General features: G+C 39.1%; 1 protein-coding gene across 1 annotated transcript in view; it reads left to right on the forward strand.

The window, feature by feature from the left end:
- Positions 1-17,622, forward strand: part of PEPD (peptidase D) — a 150,876-nt gene that overhangs the window by 566 nt on the left and 132,688 nt on the right. Inside the window, exons 2-3 of the mRNA XM_065661257.1 lie at positions 4,616-4,799; positions 6,051-6,178. Coding sequence (XP_065517329.1) covers positions 4,616-4,799; positions 6,051-6,178 — 312 coding nt within the window. The remainder of the gene's footprint in view (positions 1-4,615; positions 4,800-6,050; positions 6,179-17,622) is intronic.

Raw genomic sequence — 17,622 nt, forward strand, 5'->3', positions numbered from 1 at the left:
GATGGAGGTTGCTCCCCTGTGAGGTCCTCTCTCCTGCCCTGGGTTTCCCCATGCTGAGCCCCTGTGCAGAGATGCTCCTGCATCCTCTGGCCCTGCTGAGAGTAATGTTGGGCTGGGGGGGGGGGAGGTGGGACATCAAGTGGGGCTGGGACTTCAAGTTAACTTATTTACAAGGAGCACTGTATTTGCCATGAAGAAGACATCCAGTTTATGCTTTAAAAAGCAGTAGTTGTTTCCCTTGTGTCATTGATTTGCTTGTGCTAATGTTAGCATAGGCCTTCTGTATTTCACATATTTGATGTGGAAGTAGCATTAAGTATTGTCTAATCTTCAGGCTGATGTCGACAACTCAATTGTTCAAAACAGATAAATAAGGCCCAGTCAACAAAACAAATTATAACTTCTTGAAAACTAGTTTCAGTGGTTTGTCGTCCTCACTGAAATATGGTGCTTGTCTGCATGACCTCAGTGGAACAGCAGTGGTAGTCCATGAATTTTCTTCTGAAAAAAAAACCCTACGACTACAAAAGGTTAACTGAAAAATGGTGGGAAAACCCCAGAAATAAAATAGGATTTTTGGTTATTGGTGTGTTCTGGTGGCTTATCAAAGCAAATCCAAGATGTTAGATGGATCATACAGTAGCAAAGTGTAAGCTCTCTGAAAATATAAAACTTCTGAAATAAGCATTGAAAATTAACAAATGGAGGCTACAGAAAAATAGCCTTTAAAGAAGCACATCTAGTTTAATGTTCCTCGCCGCAGTTCACTTCCAGTATAATGAAAGTTCTCTTGTGTGGGCTTGGCTCTAAGTGATCATAAAGATTGTGTATGACAGACAGCAGGGAAACTCTCAGCTAATGTAGGAGGCCTTTACCAGACTGAGCAGTGGCTGAATTCTCATACCAGACTAGAGAAAATGAGGAAGCTGAACTTCAATTGTCCTGTCCTCTTGCGAGTAGCCGTTTCTGACACTGACTAATGCTTATTTGCGGAAGCTTGCATAGCTTTGAAGAGACATGCACCGCAAAGCAGTGCTTGCATTAAATACGCTTCGTTACCAAATTCCATGAGAGTTTTGATTTGAGTTTGTGGCTGGAGACGCAAGAGACCTTTCACTAACAGAAGAAACAGACCTTGAAGGACCAGCCAATGTATTGTACTAATCAAATTCTGATATTTGTGTGTCTTGTGTGGTATAAACTGAGTGATGAGAGATCACGGACCAGCATTGAAAGTTCGTTGTTCCATTCCTAGAAAGAGCTCTGGTGGTATTGCGAGGTGGCAAATAACAGTTTTATGCTGATTAAGCTGTAATTGCATGTGTATTTGCAGGGGTGATATACACGTGAGGCACTTACATACGTGTACCCACTCAATTTACTACAAGTGGCATAGCAATGACTTCTTATATTTGAAACTGAAAAAGTGCTAAATAATAGTCATGGCATAGACAGTATTGCATAGCCACAGGGGATTCTAACAGAGATGGAAGGAATGTGGAAAAGACCAGGCCAGTCATAACCTACTGATCTGCCATGTATTTCTTAGTAACAGAGCAATGGTCATGACAGAGTGATGGTTACACAGACAGTCCTGTGTGTGAAGACGTTTCTTGTGGTCTTGAGTACTGAGAGTTTTTCTTCCTAAATCATTATTTGCAATAGAAAGCTGTACTCCTTTTTTTTTTTTTTTTTTTTTCGTAAGACTTAAAATTCCTGTCAGTGATAGTCTCTGAAAAGAGCATAAGTTGTGGAAAGCTTGTGCTGGGATCATGTGTGTGGAGTGACCCAGTCTCTGCAGGCAGTACAGCGCTGTGGGTGTCTTGCTGTGCTGCTAGTCCATCTGTGAGGGTGCTGTTAGTTTGGTATCTCAGTGGCTTGCAGGAAGAAAGAGTGAACAAAGGCTATGGGGGAAGCAAACAGCTCTGAGTTGAATCCTTTCTGAAACCTAGCTGGTTTTCTCTGCAGAATCACAGTTGTGAAAGTAGGTCTGTTGCATGGCAAGCTTGTACTGTACAAGGCATGAATTAATATATGAGTGCTCAGTGGAGAAGCTGAAGAACTGAGTGGCATTTGCAACAACACTCAGCCCTCCTGTGTCGTACAGCCCTCGCTGTGGGCTCCAGCATGCTCAGCTCCTGTGACTGTTACGGTAGCCTTAAAATAGAGACCAAGGCCATACCTGTGAAAAACCTGCAAGTCTAAACCAGCTATACAAGCCCAAATTCTGCTGTTGATGAGACTGTGGCATCAAATTCAGACAGGGAAAGTAGTATCTTTTATATCTAAGGAAGAGCACAGTTTTGCCGTGGCCTTAGACAAAATGTGCAGAACTGTCATTTTGCACTGGTATGCATTTCAGCTCCAGTGTTGAGATCCCAGTAAAAGGCAGTCTGAAAGTGGTGCAGTGGGACTACTAGTAGGAATTGCTGCCTGACGTTGTTATTTCTCCTTGAGTCTCATTTTGGTTGTCAAAGGTTTTAAGTGCAATGAAAACATTAATAGTAAACATAATGGGGATAAGAACGTGCCTTTGTAGCAGCTTCCTATGAGCTCCAGGGTGTAGGAATAGGCCTGGAGAAGAAGGGAGATCAGAGTAACAGCAAAAAAACCCCAAACTTGTGAAGCAGGTAAAATTACAGTGAAAATGACCTTTTTTTTCCTTCCTGTAAAGACAAAACATAAGACAGGTTGTGCTACAGCCTCTGCCTTTTTTGGGTTTGGGTTTTTTTTAATCAGCAGATACAAAGATCTGAGAGCAGCCTATGGCATAAGGGTATCTGAAGATGTTCTCTCTTCCCTTTTATACTTGTAATAAGGTGAGCATGTGATTTCTAGGCCCCTGCATGGAGTTACTTCGTGGGGGGGATCTTACTTGTGTTTTCAACATCTTGTGCATTGCTGGGTTGCTAAACCACCAAAAGCTTTGCACCCAAAAAGCCTTGCCTGTACTTATTTTAAGGTTTGCTATCTGATTTAAAACATCCAGCAGCTTTTGTTAGGATAGTAAGAACTTGCTTCGTTCTTCCTATAGGCACAGATACTCCAAAATGAAAGCTTTTGCTGTGCTTCCACACTATGCTGATGTGCTTCAATAGGTAGTCTGCAGCCCTTGTAATGATCACCTGCCATGGTGCTGGGTTATCAGGTGTGTGTGGGAAGTAATAAACACATTTGGGTTTTGTGCACCATCAGCTGAACTCCTAGGCAGATAGTTTGAAAATTGGATTAGCAAGAGCAATCTTCCAGCTTCTAAAATTACTCACACTGTTATATCAAGTAGATATAAACAAGTAAAATAAAATATTTTATTAGCTTTTTGTGCTGTCTGCAGCAAGAAATGATAGGGTTTTAATTTCTGATGCTGATAAAGTCTTTCAGGAGGTTACTTTAATGCAGCTGTAAATCAAAGGTTACTTTTCAGATTGTCTATGTAAACTATATAATAATTAAGATGTGGAACTTTGCTTCTCTAAGGTTAAGTCTCTTGGTAGTTGATTTCTTGTCATCTTAACACAGTACTGCACCTTTCTGTCATCTCTAGAAGCATATTGGATAGAAAATAACCATCCACCCAGTTAGTGCTCAATAAGCTGAGAGAAGCTGAGGTGTAGGTACAAACTGAACTTAAATCATAGGATTTTATTGATAAAACACTATTCATCAATAGTATAGCATGGCTTTGCTATATTAAACATTAAAAAAAAGGAATGTTCTCTCCCCATCTGATTAAAAAAAAAAAAAGAAAAAGAAAAAATCCTATAACAAGCTATTAATGCTTCTACGGGTAAAGCTCCAAAAAGTCCAGGTATGGACCTATAAGAAATGTGAACGAATCAGCAATATACTCTTGTAGTACCATAAACACCTTAAATTACTCAATAACCAGTTTAATTTAAAAAAGAGCTCTCTACTTTTAAACAGTTGCAGCTCTATTGTGTACTTTCCAGGCTGCCTTAGGGGCAGGTGGTGGTATAGGAGGTCATTGGTACCCAGGACATGCTCCTTGCGCCATGTCTGTGTGAGTTCAGTCGCTTGCTGAAGCTGTTTGTATGCGTGCGAGAATGAGCATACATATATAGACAAGAAGTTTGCAGACACTGTGTGAGTATGGGAAATGCTGTTGTCCTGCATCTGCTATTCGTCATCTTTTGTCTCCCGTCCCCGTTTCAGCTACTGAACATTTCCCAGAAGGACTTGCTGAAGTTTGCCTAGCTTAATGTAATCATTCCCTTCCTTTTTCAGTAACTCAATACTCATTTTCTTCTCTCCTGTTATGCCTTCACTCAGCTGACCCAGGCTGTTGCTTTCTGCATCTGCTTTTTGCATTGCTTTACCTATAGGAATGTAATGAGTGACATTCTGTGGGCCGTAGCTGCAGCCAGCCCTGTCTTCTGTTGCACTCATTTTCCTTTGGTACTGGTATGAGCAATGTTTGATCGTCGCTAGAGTGATGCTCCTATGCAGCATCTCTTCCCCGTGAGTGATTAGAGTCTTATTTTTAGAGTTGAACTGAACTTCTTTTCTGTTCTAGTGTGAAGTAACAGACACTGAGGCTGAATTGTGCTGACCACTGACTTTGTCTTCCATTATTTGTCTGTTAAATCTTTTCTAGACCATCTTTTTGGCTGGGGAATGAGACATTGAAAGTGCCTGTCGCGCTCTTTGCCTTGAATAGAAGACGACTGTGTGATCGCCTGAGACTGAATAAGGATGTTGGGAAGAATTCAATTGTTCTGCTACAGGGTGGAGAAGAAACCCAGAGATACTGTACTGATACTGGTATCGTGTTTCGCCAGGTAACAGCTGAATGGGAGCTTCAAATAAAATTAAGAAGCTTTCTTCAACTGCATGAATTTTTAAACAATTTTTAATTATTTTCCTTTTATCTCTCATGCACTTTGCCTTGCTTCACTTAAAGAAATTGTCTTCTTTATTACATTGCCTCTTCAACTTCCAGTTACTCTATCTTTCAGTGCTTTAATATGTAGGCTCAAACCTGTTCAAGGCCCTACTGCCTATCAGTGTTTAATGCCATGTTAAAGACAGCAATGGCGTATTTCTTAGGTTTTTTAGTCTTGTCTGTGAGCTAAAAAAATAACCTTTTTTCTGTAGTGAAACATGTTACAGTGGAGCTAAACTGAATTAATTCATAGAAAAGCATATTTCAAGTTTTTATAAATAGTATATTCCACAAAACTGGATGTATCTTAGAATTTACAACTTGCGTCTTCTCAAATTAGACTCTTCCTTAAGTACCCATGTGTTCTGTCACAAATAGGACTCAATAACTTGTTAATGTCGTGCCAAATGCATTCATGGTCTTCGGGGAAGCTGGTGTAGCAGAACCCTAATTATGCATACCACATACTTTACATGACTGCTACACTACTTTGTTTTGTGAATTTCAGTGAGCTGTTGTATGTTATGAAGAAACAAACCCAACAAATTTTAATCTAGATAGCATATATCTTAATGTAGTTACTGGTCTTTTTTTAGATGAGAGGCACCTTTCAGGGTATCATAGCATATGTCTATCCTTACCAAAATTAATCCCTGTATTGTTAGTGTTCTGTTGTTTGCTTGCTTGCTCTTAAAATAACTCTTGTTATTAGTGCAGGTTCCTGTTCTCTGGGGAGGTTGGGTCTTCGCTTCAGCACTTGACATCACAACCCAATGACAGTGTGCTCTGCTTTTGCCTTGTCGCATGTGGTGTTTCTTCCTGATCCTACATTCCCTAATTCTACATTGAAAGAATGTATTTTATGGTGTGCTGTATGTTTATTGCACTGAGTTGGCCTTTTCATTTCTTATAGTAGCTTATTAATCTCAGATCCTATCTAGTTGCCAACCAAAGGATTTGTATTTTTGTAATACTGTGATTGTTATTTCACTGTGAAAAGCTTTAGACCTAAACCACTTTCCCCTCTTCAAAAGCAAGAGAGATCTCTCAGATACGTGGAAGTACGAATTAGTGTGTACTGTAGTGTATTATTAGAGCTGGTAGAAGTGAGGGTTTTCTTCTAAGAATATATTTTGTGTTAACTTAGGAATCTTACTTTCACTGGACTTTTGGAGTAACTGAAGCAGGCTGCTTTGGAGCAGTAGATGTTGATACTGGAAGATCCATGCTTTTTATTCCACAACTCCCTGAAAGCTATGCCGTTTGGATGGGAAAGTAAGACATACGTTTTAACTGTGTTCCGATATACCTGAATACTTCATATAATGTAACTGTAGAGCTGGAATGCTATCTCATTTTAATCAGATTCCGCCGAATCATTCGGTGTGAATTATAGTGATACATAATGCAGTGGTACAAAATGTGATCAATTGGTATTGTTCATATGGCGTCAAATGATTCACCATCGTCTGGTAGAGAATATCTTTAGAATTGGAACCCATGGCTCTCATGCTGTCCATGAAAGGAAGCTGAACCTTAAAGAAAAGTATAAGTCTTGTGTTAAGACCAAACAAGTTAAATGAAAAAGCAGGCTTTTTCAAGTTGCTTTACCAGTTTGCAATTACTTTAGCTAATGAAGGTTTTTGAATGGCAGAAGGTAGTTTAGCCTCTTCAGTACGTTTTTAGATGTGAAATGGTGGACTAGTGAAGGTGATTTTAATACTTTTTTTGTGAGTATGCCATAACTGTCTCTCTATCCACATTGTTAGGAAATATTGTTCAGTGCCATAAAAGTGGAAGAATTGGTTTATTTATGTGTTCATTTCTTTTCTCGTTCTTAATTGTATTTATGCCCTGTAACAAAGTGTATTTTTTTTTATTGTCTACATTGTCTCAGAACATTGGATTACTTCTAATTTAATATTTTGAGCTCAGGTTGCCTCTCTTCTAATTGAAGCAATCACTTATATTTTAATGCTAATTTTGGGAAAAAGACCAATCACAACCAATCCCGTATGCTGAACTGTGCCAGACCATATGGTAGGGCATGGCTGCTGTCTTCTCAGAGAGTTTATACGACTATCACTGCCTTAGACCTGCCTGGGAACCGAAATTGTTTGTGATAGCATAAAAATGCGAATACTGCTGTCTGAAATATTTCAGCTGAGAGCTGCACCTGTCTGGGAGGGTAGGTTCTGTTTAACCCCAACATGTGCTCTCCAAAGTCTGTTCCCTAGTGGTGCTTGTTCCCATTTATAGGCAAAGCTTTTTCCTCCCTCAAGTTCTCTTCTGTTAAACTAGTTCTTTCATACCTACACTGATTGTGCCTAATCTGAAAAAGCTTAAAAATGTTACTGAAATTCCACTGTCTTATTTTGCGTTTTCAAACAGAATGTGGTGTTTATAAATGGTAGCCTTTTTGATTTGCTTGTGCAGCATGCGTTAGTGGTCCATTAAAAGACTTGCAAGTCTGGCTAAGAGTTTATTGTTGTTGTGTCTTCTTACAGAGTATGACAAATTGTCTTTATCACAGCATCCTTGTTTTCTAAATTCTCCTCCTTACCCTTCCTGAGTTTCTCTGTTTGAATCTTTGTTTTCTCTTCTGTCAGCTGTGGTCATGTACTTTTTCTGCTTGTCAGAAGGAGGATGGATGAACAACTCATTTGTGAGTCAGTAGCAGTTCTGCTTCATAAGTTGGTTGGCAGGGGGTACTGTGCACAGCTAGGGTTTGTGTTCCTTCCCAGAAGACTCAGTTTTAAGTCAAAATTAGCACTGAAAGAAAAACACAAATAAGTTTGCTTCCATCAGTCGCTGTTCATCTACCGTATTTTGCATTGGAAGTGCTTGTTTCTGTGCATGTGAAAGGCACTACCTGCCTGCTGAAGAAACATTCATTTAGCATCAATGAAGCATAAATCAATTCAATTCCTTATACAGTATTTGTGCAGTTGGTATTTTGCAGAGGTCTACAGCTGGTCTTCTAGTTCATAGCACAGGGTGCAGTTGCTTTGCCTAGTGTTTATATTGCTTTCTATTCAAGACAGATGTGGGAATCTGCTCTGTGACTATAGGCAGAAATGCATAGATTTTCTTAAAATTAATTCAGAATGCTTTTTGCTACTATGTTACTGCTACTGTATTACTAAATGTATTGTTTGATGTGTTTCCACTTTTGAAGGACACTTATTTGAGTTGTTTTCAAAAAGTACCTTAGGAATATGGCAGAAGAGTTAATTTTTTTGCCTTGAAGTAATGTAAAAGTGGGGCTTCTTGGCTTCGTTCAAATCGTAGTTTTAGTTTGGCCAGAAGCAGTGAAGTGTCTGAGAGTGCTTGCTTGGAGATGAGTAGACTGATAGTTTATAAATAACACACACCATATACACTGTAATTATTTTAGTCTCACTAACTGCACTTGTTTTTATGAACTGAGGTTCTGCTGAACCAGATGAATTCACCACCCTTGGCTGTGGTCTGCAGAGAGCCTGCAGGGACCCATCACTACGTACTATTGATGCTGAGGATGACTATCACATCTTCAGAAGTATTATTTATCTTCTATGACTTCTTGCTGAATGTGGGTCCTCTAAAGATTTGTATATAGCTGTAAGGCTACCTTTCAGAAGTCCTTAATGCCAAAATACCCTCTGCAATTTTAAAAGGAAGGAGAGATTTAATTTTAGTTGAAAACTGGGCATTCCCAGAAAACCCCACAACCTTTTATGACGGCAGTCACAGAATTGTTAGGAGGGTAATTGGTGGTCTGGTAGGTCCTACCTAAGTGTTGGGAGGGGATTGCAACAGCTTCTCTGTTTTTAAACTGTGAGTGTGGGCATTTCTGCAGATGTTCGTCTAGCCCATTTGTTAGTTGCTGGTTGGGAAAATCTTTTCAACTGACTTTGCCTATCTCTTGATCTGTACCTCTGCTCCCTGCTCCTTCTGTTGATTGTAAGGCAGAAACAAAGACTCTCACAGGATGGCTTACTCTTGGCCTCCTGCAGTATTTTTCTATTCCTACTTCTGGAGGAAGAGTTTGAGAAATGAATCTGGTAATACAAGATTGTAAAGCTTCAGAAACGTAACTGTGTTGTAAGTGCCTCTCTTTTTTGGCATGGTCTTACCTAGTCAATTTTGTGGTGCAAAGCTGTTAGCAATCATTTCTATTCCTCGGAAGCATTAAGTTGGTATGAGTACATGTCTTGCACAGAGACTTCAATTTCACTAATTAATGCTGCACCTGCCGTTTACCTCCTTAATTATAAATGGCAGAACTAGTCAGTGTGCTGATTAAAGGTATTTTATAAAGTAAAACATACTGTACAGCAGCTGCTTTGTGTGGAGCGGATGCCAAAATAACTTAATTGCCTTGCCACATAAAGAGTGGTTCTGATGGAAAACAAAAATATTTAACGCTTTCATGCTTTAACTTTAGAAATACATATTAAATGGGACAGAGCAATATTTATGTGTGGTTTCCTGTGTTTTCTTTGAAGCCCTGATAACTGATTAGTAAGTATAACAACATTAATCTAGCATTGCATCCACTGCAAGTAATGTTTTTTTTCCATTTGCTTGATTGGAAGCTATCTGTATTTGCGAAGTCGAACCTTGGTGTGGCACTTAGGAGCTGTAATAAAGCACAATGAAATCCTTTGCAAATGTTAATGTTTTCTCAGTGACCTGATGTGGGAGCTTCTTAAGCATTGTCATAATTTTCTAAGTAGGTTACAACCAAAATTAACCTTTGGTTTTCAGTGATTAAACTTCACTGACTTCAGCAAAGCTGAGAAGTTTTACTGCCTTCAGAAAAGTTGCAGAAGTATGTGATATTTCTAAATGAGTTTTATTGATGTGGTGCGTACAGTTCCTCTTCTCCATAGCGTACTCTGCAGCTGTGTATTCAGATAGTCTTTGGTTTTACCTTCTGAACTGGTGTTTCATGCCATCCTCTTGTATTTTTTCTTGTCATTTTTTCTCTAAAATGAAACACATTTAGTGTTTTCTTTTTCCATGTCATTTCTAGTAGCTGATGCAGTGCTGTGTTTTGGCTTTAGTCTGAGAATGGTGTTGATAACACACCGATGTTTTAGTTGTTGCTCAGTAGTGTTTAAGCTAAATCAAGGGCTTTTCTGTGTCCCATGCTTTGTCAGTGATGAGAGGCATGACGAGGACACCTGACCTGATCTAGCCAAAGGGATATTCCATACCACAGCATGTCAGGCCTAGTATAGAAAGTGGGGGGAGTTGCCCAAATGCCACTGATCTGGGATTGGCTAAATGAGTCTTGAGCAGTTGTATTGTGCATCACTTGTCTCTCTTGAGTTTTATCCCTCTTTTTTTATTTCCTATTATTATTATTATCATTGTTATTTTTTACTTTATTTCAATTATTAATCTGTTCTTATCTCAGCCCATGTGTTTTACCTTTGTTCTGATTCTCCTCCCCCTCCCACTGGGGTTGAGGGTAGAGGGGTGTGAGTGAGTAGCGGCGTGGTGCTTAGCTGCTGGCTGGAGTTAAACCACATGTGCCAACTGACAATTGCAATTTATCTGCAGAGTTTGTTACTACCTGCAAATGCCATCTGTGGATCTCATGAACATATTCATGTCCTGTTTCTGGTTGTGAATAGCATCAGAACTAATTTCAGGCTTTGCAGTACCCCACTAATCAAGACTTCAGTCCACTGCTTTTTATCACTTTAACTTCTGAGAACATCAGTCTGAATGGATATAGCACTTTTCGATGTGGTAGTTGAAGGGTTTCCCAGCCCTTGAAAAGCTCATCTTTTTATCTCTTTATTTATTTTTATTTTCTGCTTCAGGCTTTTCACTTTTTTATTATGACTAGTAATTGGGTTTCAGGTCACATTGTAGTGTTCCTAGCCAGGCAAATTTCAGTTGAATTTGGAGAGTAACACTCTTGAGAGAGATTTTTATCAAATGTTTTACTATTATTCAGATAGTACATGAGTTACTTCACCCTTCATCCAATCCTTTCGAAACTGTACAATAAAGCTGGTTGCTTTCGATTGACTAGATTACTTGTCTAGTTGTCCATGCTGCTTATTTTCCATGATTCCAGTTCTCTGTAGTACAGTGATTTCCATTTCTGTCTCCCATTCATTTACCTAATTTCTCTATGGATAAAAATTACTTTTACAGAATAATTAGTGTCTGGATTGCTCTTACCACTTTACACATGGTTGGTTTTCTCTAAACAGTGCTGCTTGAATGCTCTGACTTCTCAAATGATTAGTCATTTGTCTTAGTTTAGTCATTGTTTCAGTATTCTAACTGTGTCTGAGCTTTGCTGCTCCAGGATGAATGTGTATTGTTTCTACGCATTTTACTTAAGTAATTATTTTTATAAATCTTTGCTTTCCAGCTGCTTAGGTTTCCTTGTATTTCTTGTTGAGAATGTTTTAAACGATAATAGTAATTTATACCAGTCCATTGACTTGCAGTCTCTGCCAGCATACACCTTTAACTGGATGCACAAGTTGGTGATTTGCTAAGTGTGAAAGTGCTTCTGTTTCCTCTCCTTTTTGATTTGGGTGTACTGAGAAATGGAACCACCACTAAGTAAATCTGCTTGACAGTGCTACGTTAGAGGTTTTTTAACATCTTGATGTGGCTTCAAACCACAGCATGAGAAAGTTTAAGTCTTGCCTGCGCATGTCTGATTCCTGCGGTATGACAGGGAATGGTGATAACCCCCACCAGGCATTTCTTATTTTATACTTTAATGTGCTAGCAGGAACATCAAGTTCAGTGCTATAAACTCCCAATAACATTTTGATTTACCAGGGAATCCAAGTTTTCTTTTGATCAGGTGTGCCACATGCTTTTCCTCCAAGGACTCAGCTGCTGTTGGTAGGAAGGTAGGCTGCAGCAAAAGAAATGCCCACAGGCATTTTCTAGCAGTGCTCCGACAAGGTTCTGCACCTCCACACTGCCTTCTGCTGTGCAGCTGCCTGGCTTGAGTGCAGAGCTCTCAGCCTCTTGTCAGCCTGGATTTGAGAAGACACTTCAGTGAGAGAACTCCCAAGTGAAATACCTACAGTGGTGCCTCTCTCCTTGCACTTCTAGAATGCCATGCTTTCAGCTCTTGATATTAACCATTTTCTTTAGGCTTTTTATTCCCTGTGGCCTGTGCTGTGTCTGTATGCTCAGGAAGGACTCTGTGGGTGTTTTTTCTGTTGAGAAACATACAAAGAGGGAAAACCAACCCCAGTTGTTTGGTTAAAATAAGATAGGGAAAAGTGCAATCAATATTAATGCTTCTTGAAAGCTAAATGTGAGTGACTGGGCAGATTGCATTTTACTTGCTGTGCACCCCTTTGCCTGTGTACCTGCTGGAGCTCTGGGTGTCAGAGTGTGGCCTCAACCGAAGTCCTGGGGCATGCCAGATACTTCTTGTGTTACAGAGCAAAGTGCCATGGTGGATCCAGCACTGTTTGCATGGGTAGGTTATGCCTTTTCTTTCTGCCCAGTGTGTTGTTGTGGCAAGTTAATTTCTTTATTGTTTAGTTTTCTTTACAAGTGATAACATGGGACTCTTATCATCCCCTTCCTAAAGCTGTACAGGTCATCTTAATGCTGTTGTAAACAACAGTATAGCTTTCTTTGATGCTATTACCAATTAATATGGAAGGTGTGGGACATGCTGCACACATTCCAGAGCTTGCTGTAGTACTTTTATGTGTGGGACATAAAATATTGCGTGTTTTCCCAAGTGTAGGCATTTTTTCAAAGTAAAAGCAGAACATCTGCTATTGACAGATTCAGTATGTAACCTTTTCGGTTAGGAATCATGAATTGAGACCAGTGTTCGAGTGTTATATAGTGACCTAGAAATTATACTTACCCTTTTAATAATTGTAATTCATCTTGTGCCCTTTTTTGGGGAAGAGAGCTGTTTAATGAGCAATTGTCAGCAGTCTTACGCTACAAGAAATCTTTCAGGGATTTCAGTGTATAAACGTTTCCTTTGTTACAGTGTTTTTCTGTAGTTTTATAGAGCCCTTCTCTCCAAGGATAAGTGTTATTTGCAAAGAGAAATAAAGCAAAGGTTACCAATAGCAAGTGTTCTGTGATTTTGGGTAGCTCTTGGTAGTATCTCTTAAATGTCTAATGAGGCACTGCCTCTTGAGGTAGAATTTATAAAAAACCTAAAGAACTTTTCATCTTTTGGGAATGCCTGTGATGGGAATAGCTGAGCAGGAGCAGTGAGACTGTATGTTTGAAGTAGTTGAAATGGTAGTTCAGAGCTTGTCTTTTTTTAGGAAGAACCATGAGAGTCTCCTCAATACACTGTTTTCTGACTGCATAAGTCCAGTAGTCTGTATGTTGTTCATAGTTATTCTGCTTCTGTATAGCCTGTGTGTAGAGGCACTAGGAAGTCTGGTATCATATACCCAGCATCCTGTGTCCAGCATCATGCATGTGGACTCTACTGTTCCATCCCTCTGCCAGATATGTCTTCAGTTACAGCCCTGGTTATCTTTTCAAGTCTTGAGTCTTAATCTTTAGTTCAGTTTCTTTTAAATTCTGTTATTTTCTCAAAATCCATCTTGCTCTGGACTGATAAAAGGAGCATGGAGTCTGAATTTCTGTGTATGTAGGTATTTCTGTCCTTCAAAGGATAAACCAGGAATCTATGCAAATGTGGAAAGAGAATGGTGTTAAGGTAGTCAAAACATTGCTGGAGGCTGCCTGTGAGACCATTAGAATTGTTTTGTTTTAAGTCTAGCTTGATGCCTTTTAATCTTCTTATTTGAGATAGTGAAATTCCTTTTGGGTATATAGGGGATTGCATTTTTTTGACAAAGTCAGGAACATCTGCAGGTGTTTTGTAAAGCCTCCTGTGTTGTTCTTCCTTCCAGTTCTCGACACCTTCTTGTTTGGTTAATGCTATGCCATCTGTTAACTTGATGATATTGTAATGAGGAGGGAGTTTATTGGTGAATCTCTGACAGCATTAAAGCACAGCTTTAGTATCCCCTTTTCCTCCTTCAGCTCTGTGTGCTTTGCTGGTGTATTTCTGTTTTTCTGCTTTAATTTTTGCCATGGTTCTTACTCTTTGTATGCAGTCTTACTGAAACTTTTACTCTGCTTTAAGCAAGTCCTGGGAAATGACTTGTTGACTGTGTAGAACTTCAATTGCTGAAGACTATGTTTGTTCAATTTAATCCTTGTACGTGTGTTTCCCCTCATAAAAGTGAGGATAAATGTGATGTAACTCAGTCAGGGATTTGCTGGCAGGAAATATGGTCATTCTGCAGTGCCAAGTTCAGGCACTATGTGCAGGCTAATGCAGGCATTTACTTTGCTTAGTAGAGACTACTTGCTCAAAACAAAGTGAATTTGCCATAAAGTGGTGTTTTATGTCTGTTCCTCTGAATGTGAAAGGGTGGAATCGAGGAAGCAGTACTGCTACATCCATGTAAAGCAGGAAGCTTTAATGTGTAGTTTGCTGGGTTTTGGTGTTCTGTCTCGCTGCAGGAAGAATCTACCTCTTGTGATTTTGTGCTATGAGCTTGGACAGTTTCTGGTGCACTTTAGGTGATAATACTCTTAGGACCTTTTAAGAGAGCACTGTACCCTGAACATTATTGTGTAGAAACCTTTTTGCTTTAGATTTTGTCATGACTTGTGTCTTTGATATTTGCCTGTTTGTTCCAACTTTCTTAATTCTTGCCTTTAGTTACTGCTTCTAAGAACATCACTTTCTGATAACTGTCAGGAGCTGTGGATCTGAAAGACAGCAAGTAGTAGACAAGACTTGTGCATCTGTATTTTAATTGCAGGATATAGTTTTTAGTATGGCATGTTGTGCTTTGTGTCAGTACTTGCTGTCTTCTTCCCTGACATACGAATAAGAGATCGTCAAAATGGTTGCAGACTTTCATTTAGAGGTTCCTACTAATACTTTAAAAAAATACATTAATGCTGTTGTTTTTTGGCTAAAGTCAGGTTCAGTGCTTAGGAATTGCAGGTGATTCTTTGTCCCTAATGTCTATTCACTGATAGTGTTTGTGATCAGAGTGCCTGTTTTAATGTCTGTGCTGTGTTATTAACTTAGTATTTCCTTTTGCTGGAGAATGGTTACCTCACATCAGAGCTTATGTTAGGATACACCTATTGCTTTCTTTTATATGTTTTGAAGTTAGTCCTAAGTAGAATTTCTCAAATTTTTGTAATGAACATACCATTAAGAATATTTTCTTCGGACAGGAATAGTTTTACATTCTAGGCTATGCAGTAAAACAAGTAATCTTGAATGACAAACTCCAACTGAAAACACTGAAGAAAAGCTAAATTGGACTACTTCAGGAAAACTGAATTTCATTTTAAAGCTGATCTACTGTAAAAGCTAAAAACTGAATATCTGTCCTAGAAGCATTAAGAAATGCAAGTACAAAGCAACCGGTAGGAGTAAGTTGTTACATATATTGAAGATTGCTTGGAAGAATGTTTAGATGCAAACGAAAACATATACCTGTGAATGTATATCAGCAATTAGGTTGCAAATATATTAGCAGTTGGCGTTTCTTTCAGGAATAGCTATCAACTCTTATAAATTCTGTTCACAATTTTTCTTTGGCATTTGTGATTTAGATCCATCTCATTTGTACCTGTCTTCTGAATGCAGTTCTGAAAACTAGAGCACTCTTTTATCGTGTTGGTATTATGAGGCTATTGCTCCAGAGTCCTTTAGAATACAAAGAAATGTTGCTTAATGGAATTCTTACAGTAATGTCAAATTTGTACAAATCTCTTGAGGTTTACTGTTATGAATTCTTGTGCAATGTAATGAACAACAGGTTTAAAATGGTTTTAGACAATGAGACTAAGTTTTTATTGGGTTTCAAGTGGAAACACTACATGGTTAATAAAATATTGGAAAGAAACTGAGGTTGTCCAACTATATAAAAGCTTAAAAGTAGGGTTTTTTTGTGTACTTACATGTAGGCTATCAGAGCTGTTCATCTTACTGGTGGATAAACAGAGGAGTCAGTATTACATTCATGTTAGAAGGATTGACCCTTAGGTGGAGCCAACTGTAATACTGTGGTCTGTCAAAATTGTCGCTGATGTGATGAGGTTATGTGTCCTGGGTTCAGCAGTAGCAGTCGTTTTTTCTCCTTAGTAGCTGGTGCAGTGCTGTGCTTTTGACTTTCAGCCTAGGAACAGTGCTGCTAACACCGATGTTTTTAGTTGTTGCTCAATCATGTTTACTCTGACCAAGGACTTTCTGAGTCTCATGCTCTGCCAGGGAGGAGGGGAAGCCAGGGGAGGGGCGGGGACGGGACACCTGACTCAAACTAGCCGAGGAGATATTCCGTACCACAGCATGTCATGCCCAGGATGTAACTGAGAGTTTCCCGAAAGGGCTAGTTCGCTGCTGGGTTGGGCTAGGTATTGGTCGGTGAGGTATTGTATTCTCTCCCCTTGTTATTTCCCTTACCATTATTATTACTGGTGGTAGCAGCAGTGGTTTGTGTTATACCTTAGTTACTGGACTCTTCCTATCTCAGCCCTTGGGAGCTACATTCTTTCAATTCTCCTTCCCATCCCTCGGGAACGGGGGGAAGAAAGGGGAGGGGAAGTAGACTGCGTGGTTCTGATTATGGCCTGGGCTTAAACCATGACATTATGTTTTGGTGAAGCAACTTGTTTTTTAAAAATGCCACCTATGTACCATTGTAAATTTAGTTAAACCAAATGGAAAATTTCAGAATAAACTTGGAAGATTTCAGTAAGCTGATCGACTGACTGGGATTCCTGGTTACTAGTTTTTAATGCTACACTCCCTTACTCTTTTGCTGGTGGTTTTCCTGTTTGATTAATATGTAAGAGAAATGAGGTACAGCTAACTTGGAGTCTTATTTTACTGTCTGCCTTAATGTTTCATACTGTATTTTTGCAGTAAAAGTACTTCTGCAGCTCCTCCTCCTCTTTTTCCCGTTGCTACCTCAGTAGAATTTTGTTTGTAATAAAGCTGTCACTTGCTATGATTGAAAGCTGGATCTCCAATATTTGGTGCTTTAATAAAACCTTAGCTGTTAAAATGAGACAGTACCTCAGAATTCAGATCTTCTCTTTAAAATGTAGCTTCACATCTTTACACTGTCTTCAGTGTTTCCCAGTTGCTATGAAGATCTTGAGAGTAAGAAATGAAGTAGGTGAACTGGATCGCTTAAAAGAAAATGGAAGAGGAAAGAGTTATGTAGGAAGCATCAGCAGAATGTTAACAGCTTTAATGTTTAACCCAAAATAACTCAAGCTTTTTCATTGGACTAGAAATTGTGATGTGTTCTAAGTGGTGAACTAGGGACACTCCCTTGTTTAAGGGATCCTTTGGTGGAAAAAATGAGGACTGTATTGTAAATAAATAGAAGTTCTGAACTCTCCTGTCTTCTCTCTAATAGCCATAAACTATGAGGTGCCAGATTTTTGCCTAGCCTCTTGAGCATATATACTTGAGCATGATACTGTTGACATTTCTAACAAACCCTGGTATTTGCTTGACTGGAATATAAAATTATAGGGGAAGGATATTGAGCTTTTTAGGATGGCAGTGCATTATTCTTTTTAGGTTTTTGCTAATATATGTTGCCAGGGAATCTAAAGTTTTTGCGCATCCGCCCCAAAACCTTCAAAAATGATGCCATTGTTTCTGTTCACATCTGTTTGCAAAAGGGGATTTGGGTTTTTTT

This window comes from Lathamus discolor, chromosome Z (assembly GCF_037157495.1).
Source record: "Lathamus discolor isolate bLatDis1 chromosome Z, bLatDis1.hap1, whole genome shotgun sequence".
NCBI lineage: Eukaryota > Metazoa > Chordata > Aves > Psittaciformes > Psittacidae > Lathamus > Lathamus discolor.